At 38.0% G+C, this 11,370-nt stretch overlaps 1 protein-coding gene across 1 annotated transcript; it reads right to left on the bottom strand.

Annotated features, from left to right (window-relative positions):
- Positions 1-2,264: 2,264 nt before the first annotated feature.
- LOC109923722 (serine-rich and transmembrane domain-containing protein 1) lies at positions 2,265-2,595 on the bottom strand. The gene has a single exon (XM_020523768.2). It carries the CDS (start codon positions 2,592-2,594, stop codon positions 2,265-2,267), a length of 330 nt encoding a protein of 109 aa, XP_020379357.1. The 5' UTR covers position 2,595.
- Positions 2,596-11,370: the final 8,775 nt, after the last annotated feature.

Raw genomic sequence — 11,370 nt, 5'->3', positions numbered from 1 at the left:
CCTTTGATACAGCACCCCATAATGGACTCAGGACAAAATCAATAAATGCAAACAAACATCAAGTTGACTACAAAACAGAAAATAGAGATTTGATGTTAAAGATAATTACATACATTGATAGAAGATAGGAATGATATACTACAGTGACCAACCTTGGAACCACAGCTTTTCATCAGTTGGATAAATTATTTAGTCTTAAGAGTCACAAGTACGATTTCAAAATACTGAGAAAGTTGTGACAAATGTGAAACAATGTTGATAAATTCACAGAATAGCCATGTCAATGACATTATTACTAAGTCTGAGGCGGTGTATCATGCCAGAAATGAGGTCATATATTCTCTGGAAAATAAAAGTCTAAATGCCCAGTTGTGTCAAATCATAAACTGTATCAATACAACAGCAGAATTTAAGGTCAATAGACATTAGATTATAATAAGATTCATCAAGAAATATTCTAAGATTGAAACTGCAGAAATAAATGAAAATAGGGAAATTCTAGACACGTTAGGATTTAGCAGTGTTAGTAAGGGTAGTACTACACAAAGTCATTCCTGAAGCCTTGCCATAATTTTACAATCAACTGACCATAAATGACTATTGAATTTTTTGAATTGTTATTTGAATAACATACATTATTTCTGTAAGAAGTATTTTTGCCAGTGTGCAGTCTCCAGGTGAAATCAATTTATGAATAAGTTGCACATTTCAATTGTTTTTGCAGTCAGTGAAATTACAGCGTTACTACAATGTAAAGCAGCTTATAATTTCAACAATACTCATCGTAGTCAAAAGTGTGCAAAAATATATTGTAGCAAAGTCTTATGTTTCAGTAGAAATCCTATAAAAGATTAATGTGTTTTTTTTATTGGACTCATTGAATGATACAGCACAGGGTGAGGCCAATCTGCTCACCATGCCAGGGCTGGCTCTTTGAAACAATCATCCAATTAGTCCTATTTGTCTGCCTTTTCCCTGCAGCTGCCATTTTTTCCCTATCCATTGATTTTTCAATTCCCTTATGAAAGCTATTGTTGAATCAGCTTCCACTACCCTTGATACCTGGTCTTCAGGGGTTAAGTTATGAGAAGACATTATACAGATTAGGCCTGCTTTCTCTAGAATTTAGAAGGTTGTCAGGTGATATAATTGAAGTCTACAAGATATTAACATGAAAAGACAGGATAGATAAAGATAAACTATTTTCACTGGTTGGGGATTCTAGAATTCGGGAGCATAGTGTGAAAATTAGGATCACACTATTCAGGAGAGCTGACACAGTATGGAGGTGGAGGAACACAGCAGGTCAGGCAGTATCAGAGGAGTAGGAAAGTCAACATTTCGGGTCAGGACTCTTCTTCAGGACTGAAGAAGGGTCCTAAGCCGTAACATTGACTTTTCTATTCCTCTGATACTCCCTGGCCTGCTGTGTTCATCCAGCTCCACACTGTGTTGTCTCTGACTCCAGCATCTGCAGTTCTTGCTATCTCATTCAGGAGAGATGTCAGGAAAAAGTCCTACACAAATGATTGTAGATGTTTGGAACTCTCTTCCAAAATGACACTGGATGCTAGATCAGTTTTCAATCTGAGATAGGTGATTTTTTTGTTAAACAAAGGAATTATGGGATATGGGTCAAAGGCTGATAAAATGGAGTTAGGCCACAGATCAACCATCAACTCATTGACTGGTGGAACAGGCTCAGGGGGATGAATAGCCTACTCCTGTTTCTATATTCCTTTTAGGCAATATATTCCAGATTCCAGTACAGCATTATATTATACACAGTACAATGGTTTAACTCATACAGGAAAATAACACCGCATGCACTGTTTTTATTTGTGCTTGACACAATGTGCAAAAATTTCCTGTCTTATTCATCACCACAAAAGGGACAAATCCACCTTTAACTAAGTAAATTTTGTTCCTGACTAAACCAGAAAATCACTCTTTAAATCAACATTAGCACAAAGAAGCAATATTTTGAAGTACACCTTTGTGCTAGACTACATTATTCTGTGAATACTATTAGGTTTGTTTCTAATCTGAAAATGTTTTAAGATCAAAATATACTTTGAAATGTACAATTTTTAAGCAATTGTAAACATCAGGACTATTTGAATGATTAAAATTCACATATGTACATAATTCCACATTATTGCTGAGTCAGTATATTTTTTAAAACTTGCACGGAACAGAGGAGTTTTGGGTAATTATTCTTTATTTTGAACTTTGGAATTAATATTTCTCTTTATCATTCTTGCTTAGCTTGACAAAGCTGAGAAACCAGATGACCTTGATGAAAGGCTACATATTTCCAGATTGGTTTCAGAACTCCCTGTGTTGCTTGTATCTTCGTGACAGGAGGAACTAAAAGCAGTGACATTCTTAAGCTTCTGCAATGCAATTACCAGAAATAAAATCAAAAAAGCTAGCAAGCTTAGGAAAATTGACAGATAGACAAAGATATTAGGTAAGTGGATGGTAGATGATGAATCCATGTCATCATTGATGGATGTTGGGTAGGATTCATCTATTGTTAGATTTCCAGAGTTCTCGCTGAGTGAATCAGTAGCTTTTTCCACAGTGGCCATTTCAAATATTTATGACTAAAGATGCACAGTAGTCTTCAGATTTCCTACAATGTAGAAGATAGCCGTGAATTCTTCTTCACAATTCAACTCAGTAATTAATGTGTTGACATTTGTAAACATAGCCACAAAAGAAGCCAGAATAAAATGACCTCTGTTTCCAGCAGCAATGAGAAAAGAAAAACATTACATTAAGCCACATTAAACTAGGAAATTAACACAATAAACAGTTCTGAAGTAAATTAAACACTTAAACATTCAGCCAGTGCTGTGACAAAAATATTACCAATTACTATCTAAGAGTACGACAATAAGACAAAGGATTCATCTTGTTTAATTACCTTAGCTCTTAGACACTTTTTTATTTAAAGCTGCATATGGCTCTTGTTTCAGGAAGAAGCAGCTCACTGTGATGATGGAACATTTCAGGTATAGAAGCTTCTCTCACTATTAGAAAGATGTGACTGCAGTAGCTTCAAAGTGACACTGGAAGTGGTGGCTTTCCGTTGAACTGTGATTGCCAACACTTATGATCCTTTGGGATCATACTGGCATTTTGTAAATGACTCCAGGCTTAACTGTAATAACCTGAGTGATATACAAAAACATTCCTTCCTTTGATTATCAACATTGTCAAGGACTTTGCCAAGTTAATTAATGTGTGCTACATATTATTGCTATAAATCTTGTTAAAGAAAAATTCATGAGACAATACAGCATCAAAATGTGAAAGATCTCTGGCACATCAAACCTAATTAGTCACTTATTCAAACAGAAATGCATTCCAAATTAAAAAGCAAACCAGCTTATAGCAACACAATTAAAGTTTTAATAAGATATCCAGTTTGCAAAATAAAGGAGAACAATCTGCAAATCTGTTTGTGTCCCCCTCAATATGTAACAATGTAAGAACAGGAGTAATCCATTCCCAAGTTTTGCAGCTGCTCTGTGAACTGTTCAGCAACAGTGGCAGACTAAAACTGTAGTAGGTTTATATCTGTAATATGTAGTTCAGAAAATAAAAATGTATTAAAATTGATTTATTTTTTGTGGGATGTTAGATTTTAAAGGAATCAACAAGTATGGGGAGAAAGTGGAAATATTCCAGGGGGTGTAGTCTGGTCTCCTTTGTTAATCTGACTTTTTCTTTGAACAGTACCTCTTCGTACACTACCATTGACAGTAGAACATTCATCCATCTTTGATCTACTCTTTGAAACTTTCTTCATGAACTTCTTCTGCCTTGTTTGTTGAAAGCCACCTCAAATATTAGCTTTACAATTATATGACATCTCCTTCAATTATCTTTACAATTTAACATTGGCTCTTTGAAGCAACACTAAATGTAAAAGATAACTACAATCTGTAATTGTTGATTTATGTGGTTTTTTGCTGTGGTATTTTGCAAACGGAGAGCATCAGCACCTGAGAATGGTAGAAGACTTATCAGACCATAATTGATGTATTTTAAATTGGAGTTTAAACATATAGCATCCAAGAAAAATTTTGAAAACCCTCAAAGGGCCGTTAACATCATACTGCTAATAACATTCAGAAAATCAAAACATTTTAATTAGGAGTTTAACTAAAGAGCTTATAGTAATGAAAATGTATTAAAATCTTCCATCAGCACGATTATATATTGGCCAGGAAGTTGCAATTGTACTGATGGTGAAACTATCAGCATTCTGGCATGTGCAATTACATGTGGAAATCTAGAAGTTGCTGTCAATGAATCTCTGCTCCTCCAAAGGGTGCATTGTTGAAGTCCTCAATGACGGAAATCAGTTACAGATCATTACATTGACATAAAGCTCTGTTTCTTGTTCGATTATTCTTATTGCAAACAGCCTTGAAAATCTTATGCTTTGTCAAAGTTCATAGAATCCCTACAATGTGGAAACAGGCCCTTCGGCCCAACAAGTCCACACCAACCCTCACAGCATCCCACCCAGACCCATCCCCCTATAACCCACCTAATTTATACACCCCTGGACACTATGGGCAATTTAGCATGGCCAATCCACCTAGCCTACACATCTTTGGACTGTGGGAGGAAACCGGAGCACCTGAAGGAAACCCACAGGGAGAATGTGCAAACTCCACACAGACAGTCACCCAAGGGTGGAATTGAACCCGGTCCCTGGCGCTGTGATGCAGCAGTGCTAACCACTGAGCCACCGTGAATGATTGTTTTGAATGATGCACCAATTCATAATTACTGCAGTAGCCACCACTCCATATATACTATATATACATAAATATACACACACATATATATACAGTTGTTCAAAAGACACATTTTGTCAAAGCTTTACCTCCCACACTCACCAGGATAATTTACAAGAATACCAATTCAAGGAGAAAACCAACATCTATACTGCATGAAAGAAAAGTGCTGATTGATTTGAGAAGTGGACTCTGAGAGGTAGAGGCATTACCAAGGAGAATGCACCTATTAATGCTGATTGACAGTTAATTACCAGTCTTTGAATAAATTTTATACCATACAGGTTGTGTCTGTTTGGTCAGTCCTGAAAAGTGAGCCAGGAAATGGATGTCACATATTCTGTGGAGTTGAAAAAGGTGCAGTACAACTAGTTGTGATTCTGCATTGGATATTTTCCTGAATAATTCTGAGTTTGTGAAGAACTACATTGACAAACAATTTAGGCCTGTTAGTTAGGCTCACAGTGTGGCACACCTGTATGTACTGGAAGCTACATATCATTTTACTTGAAACAAATACAGAAATTGCTGGAAAAGCTCAGTAGGCCTGGCTGCATCTGTGGAGAGAAATCAGAGTTAACATTCTGGATCGAGTAACCCTTCCTCAGAACTCTGAGGAAGCTTTTCCAGAAATTTCTGTTTTTGTTTTTGTTTCTAATTTACAGCATCTGCAGTGCTTTTGGCTTTATATAATTTTATTATGCTATTACTAAACACAGTCCTGATCCTTGAACAGAGAATGTAGGCCATTCAACTCATCAAATCCATTCTGACATTCAATGAGATCATGGTTAATCCGACAATCCACTATGCCAATTTCATACCCTTTCTCCATTACCCTTGATTTCCTTAATGATTAAAAATCTGGTGCCAGAATGAAATTAACACCAGGAAGGAGGACACAGTATCACAGCTCTCAAAATATGTGCCAATATATTTATAAATACATTCTTTCCTTACAGCAACAATGAGGATCTTCCTGTTGGCTTTTTTAATACAAGAAAACCATGAACAGCAGCATTTTGTCCCTGTCCTTCATTAATTCTTCATTTAAGCACCTCAATTGGTGGTCAAGAAGGAAGGATATTTGCAAGCCTTCCAGGCTGCGTCTTAATTGGGGTAGACGCTAAAAGGCAGCAGGATCCCTATTTGCCACTCTCCTGCATGATTAAATGCCCCCTACCTCCAAACTAACTTTGGGGGAGGGCATTAAATCCTGTCCAATATTTCTCCATGTTGGGGAATGTAGTACGTGGTTTCAGAATAAGGCTGCTGTGGATTTAACTCTGAGGTGAGAAGTAATTTCTTTTCATTGCAGTCACTGTTCTTTGTAATTCACTGCCCCATGCAGTAGTGGAGGTTGGGTTATTGAGTACATTCAAGATTGAGTCAGGCAGATTATTGAAAAACAAGGCAATCAAGGGTCATGGGGAGGGTGGGGTGCAGCTGCTAAGTGGAGTTCAGGTCTTGACCAGTTCAGCCATGTTCATATTATAGTCACAGAATCCCTAGTGTAGAAGCAGGTCATTTGGCCCATTGAGTCCACACTGACTCTCCAAAGAGTTTTCTACCCAGATCTACCCCCTTTCCTATCCCTCTAACCCTGCATTTCCCATAGCTGATCCACTGACCTTGCACATCCCTGGACACCACGGGCAATTTAGCATGGCCAATCCACCTAACCTGCACATCTTTCGACTGTGGAAGAAACTGGAGCACCCAGAGGAAATCCACGCAGACATGGGAGAACGTGCAAACTCCACACAGACAGTCACACGAGGGCGGAATCTAACCCAGGTCCCTCGCGCTGTGAGGCTGCAGTGCTAACCACTGAGCCACTGTGCCACTCACAGTCGCCTGAGGCTGGAATTGAACCCAGGTTCCTGCACTGTGGGGCAGCGGTGCTAACCAATGAACCACCATGCTGCCCCAGGGATGGAAAACTGATTTAAAACAAAGGAAAAGAAAGTCTGAACATGTTTTTGTGACAAACAATTATCATGTAGCACATTTTTTATGATCTATAGTGAAATGTAAATGCTTCTACCCCACTTCAAATGGATGGAACTTTTCTACTTCAAATAGGTAGAATTATTAGTTTTCTCTTTGTTTGTATTCGATCATTGTCAAGACTTTGGACTTATGCACTTATATCAAATCAGTAAAGTAGCCTCAGCATTCAGTGCCATTAGTGCATATAATAAAGACTGAAGTTGGTACAATTAACAAAACATGATCTTACTGGGTTATACACGTGAAGTAAAGGACTGTGGCAGTGCTTCACAAATTATTTTCCAATGTGACTCAATTTTAACTCATCACGACCATCTCAGGGCAATTAGAGAAGAGCAACAAATGAAGGCCTTGGTAATGCTGTCCTCACACCAATTATAAGAACTCTTGAAAATTAAGGTGATCCCAGATGCTAACAAAAACAAAACAGCAATAAAGCAGCACAGCAACATTCAGTACATAATTATTAAAGTTTGTATACCACAAATAATATATGACACATGTAAGAAAATTTGTATCTACAGTATCTTGTAAAAATACTGCTTTACTTACACAGGTAGGCTTTAGAAAAGTTCTCCATATTACCTGGTGACAGAAAACTCAGTGAAACCCCTCCCTACACACATTGTGATCACTGCCTAACCCCTGCCCAACACACATGTAGAACCCTTTTGTGAAACCTCCTTCCTCATTCACTCAGTGAACCCTATTTCAAATCTTCCCTCCTTCGGCCTGTAGACGCTTGGTGCTAATCCTCATCATGGGCCTGCAGAACCTCATGGAAACTTGGGTTCTGCTCTTTGTGAGATCTGCTGAGACTTAAGTGCAGTTTATACCCTTCATTCACCCTCCAGTCATTGTGATTCTACCAAGCATCCAGCAGTAGATTGCACGGCTTTGGCTATATTGAACGCTGTTGTGGTTGAGGGGAAATGAAAGTCCATGATCCAAAAGTTGTGACTCGGCTGAATGTCAGAATTTTTTCATCCTTGTTAATGAACAGTGGAGGAGGACTGAATGGCTTACTCCTGTTCCTAATTTTCATGGTGCTATATTACCATCATTCTCTTAGTTTATTTCATAGATGAACTGAGACTGTAGTGTAGTAAGTATGTCATTGAAAGTCCATTAAAACCAAACTGGTACAACATATCACTTCATGAACAGGACTATTGCAACCCATGTATTATTTCTACACATGAAATAGGGATTTCCAGCAAATTTAAGCAGAAATAATTATAGATACTTCCTTGAATAGTGGCAGAAAATGTAAAAATAATGCTCAAACATCACATAAATTCTTTACTTTTGAAAATACAATATGTATTTTGCATTTCAATGTGTTAATTTGTAATAATGTTCATTCAACTTGATCCCTAGCAAAGCACAGGCTGCAGTACAAAACAACATGAATTCAATGAATTAATGTCCTGTTATTACTGCCAAAGGTAAATATAATCAGATTAATTCTTCAGAGAGAGTGAAGAAAAAGTACATTTAACTAATGTCTGATAATCTATTTTTATTGTATAGATGACTTCAATGGTTAATTTCATCAGAACATGTCGAGAAGCATAAGAGGATTACTAGTGTCTAGCAGTCTGAGTATTACCAGGCTTTGATTGGCTCTGAAATGCTTGTTGAAAATGTGAGTGAGCATGTGTGTAGCAGTTTCAAAGAAAAATTAGAAGACAGGCTCAAAGGACTTGATAATGAGAATCAGCCAGAACAATGCACAACCAAAGAACTGATTATATTCTATTTTTGAAAATTCCTTATGGGGATCTTTCTTCATGTGTGTGAGGAATATTAGTATTATGCTTGAAATATCTTTGATGAGAGTTTCAAAGTATTTAAAAATTAGATGTAGCTGGTAAAGTTACATTGGTATACCCTGACAGTGAACACAAGATCACCATCTGTTCCATGATCAGAATGTTTCATAACCAACTTAATTATCTTAGCCATAAAAGCAAATTACTGTGGATGTTGGAAATCTGAAATAGAAAACCAATATAGCCTGCAGATTTTAACTCTGTTTCTCTCTCCAGAGGCTGCCAGAGCTGCTGAGTTCCTCCAGTAATTTTTTTTTTATTAATCCTTAAAGCCTCTTGAGTTTAGAAAGGTGAGGCAGAAAAGACGGCAGGAAAGAAGGGGAAAAGCATTAAGGAAAGGAGGGGGGTAAGGAAGCATGAAGAACGAATGAAAGAAGGGATGAAAGGCGATGGGAGGAAATTAAGGAGTGAAAGGAAATAAAGAAAGAAAGATGAAGAAGACTGGAAGATGGAGAGAAAAGAAAGAAGGGAAGAAAAAGGGAAAAGGAAAGAGAAAAAAACTACATAACATCTTTCAATACCTCAACATGTCAAAAAGCATTTTACAACCAATGAAGTTATTTTGAAGTGTAGTGAGATGTAGAAAATGTAGCATTCAATTGGTTGCCTCCTGGAATAGCCTTTATAACAATGCTTCCACGCTTGCAGTATCACCTCAGCAAGATTAGTTAGTAGTAGCAGAAAAGCTTTTTGTTTAAAGTTAACAATAATAATTTTAATTATATCACTCATTAAATCAGGCAAAGTAGATACAACACACCATATACCCAACTGGCATGCAAAAGGTCTGTTGGAAACCAATGTACACCGTAGAAACGCTAACCGAAGCCTAACATAATTGGCTTTGACAGAGTTAGAAGTCACATGACACCATGTTATAGTCCTACAAGGTTTATTTGAAATCACAAGCTTTCGGGGTACAGCCCTACTATCAGGTGAAGTGAGAGGGAAGCACACAGAACAGAGAATTTATGGGCTGGGAGAGAGATCAATGGGCAGAAATTAAAAGGCTATACAAATGGTGTGAGTGGAGTGCTGAATAATAAGTCTCTGCAGGTGATCCAAAGTGTTAGACAGTGTGAGTAAAGTGTCAACAGCTGGATAACAAGTGAAGGGATGACCTATAATCCGATGAAATAAGGCAGAGAGATAATTACAAAAAAAATAAAAATTAGTTGGTGCTGGAGACAAACCAAATGACCGGAATAATATGATAGGTATGAGTCGCATGCCGAGGGTCTAACCAAAGTCATAAGTAATCTAAAACTGTACAAAGTCATTAAGGTAGAGAGATCATAACAATTTATCTAGGTGATAGTGACAAAACAGGAAAGTAAGGAGGATTTTACAGATACAGAAGTGTGGTGGGGTCACACGCAGCACGATATGAACCCAAGATCACAGTTGAGGCCTTCTTTATGGGTATGGAAATTGGCTATTAGTTTCTGCTTGGCGATTCTGCATTGTTGTGTATCTTGAAGGCTGCTTTGGAGGACACTTATCTGAAGATTGGAGGCCAAATTTCCTTAACTGCTGAAATGTTCCCCAACTGGGAGGGAATATTCCTGTCTGGCGATAGTCCAAATGAACACCATGCAACAATCATCAGACAGGAGTGTTCCCTTCCAGTCAGGGAACACTTCAGTGGTCAAGAGCATTCAGCCTCTAATCTTTAGGGAAGCATTCTCCAAGGTGGACTTTGAGATACACAACAACACAGAATCGTCGAGTAGAGACTGATAGCCAAGTTCTGTACCCATGAAAATGACCTCAACCGTGATCTTGGGTTCATGTCACACTACAGGTGATCCCACCACACTGTTCTGTATCAGTAAAATCTTCCTTATTGTCCTGTTTTGATGGCATCACCTTGACAAATTGTTATGAATTCTTTACCTTAATTAGTTTGTACAGTCTTGGACTACTTAGGGCTTTGGTTAGACCTTTGGCATGTGACTCATATCTCTATCACGTTATTCCACTCATTGGGTTTGTCTCCAGCACCACCTTATTTTTAATTTTTTGTAATTATCTCTCTGCCTTATTTAATCGGATCATAGGTCATCCCTTCACTTGTTATTCAGCTGTTAACACTTTACTCACACCATTGAACACTTCATATCACCTGCAGGGACTTATTATTCAGCACTCCACTCACACCATTTGTAGGATGTTTTGATCTCTGCCCATTGATCTCTCTCCCATAAATACTCTGTTCTGTGTGCCTCTATCTCACTTCACCTGACAATGGGGCTGCACCCCGAAAGCTTGTGATTTCAAATAAACCCGTTGGACCACATCCTGGTGTTGTGTGACTTCTGACTTTGTCCACCCCAATCCAACACCTGCACCTCCACATCATGGATTTGATATAGGTAGAAGAAGGCTCTGGCCCAGACCAGGCATGCCAAAAAAAAGCGCAGCATGGACCTTGCAGTATGGACCCTGCTCTTTCAATTTTAAACTCTACTACCCAGTGGAAGACAAACAAGCGGTCAGTGTTTCCATTGTATGAGTTAAGTTCCTGAGTAAATCAATCAGAAGGAAAAGTAGAGACTAAAATGAAAGAGATTAATCTGTTTTTACAAAAGCCAAAAGAACTGTGGATGCTGTAAATCAGGAACAAAAACAAAGTTGCTGGAAAAGCTCAGCAGGTCTGGCAGCATCTGTGAAGGAGAAAACAGAGTTAACGTTTCGGGTCT

The sequence above is a fragment of the Rhincodon typus genome, chromosome 6 (assembly GCF_021869965.1).
Source record: "Rhincodon typus isolate 14 chromosome 6, sRhiTyp1.1, whole genome shotgun sequence".
Taxonomy (NCBI): Eukaryota; Metazoa; Chordata; class Chondrichthyes; order Orectolobiformes; family Rhincodontidae; genus Rhincodon; species Rhincodon typus.
This window is presented reverse-complemented; position numbering and strand designations above follow the sequence as displayed.

What these genes read in the sequence shown, in the direction of transcription:
- LOC109923722 (XM_020523768.2), bottom strand. Translation starts at nt 2,594, where the DNA reads ATGGCCACTGTGGAAAAAGCTACTGATTCACTCAGCGAGAACTCTGGA.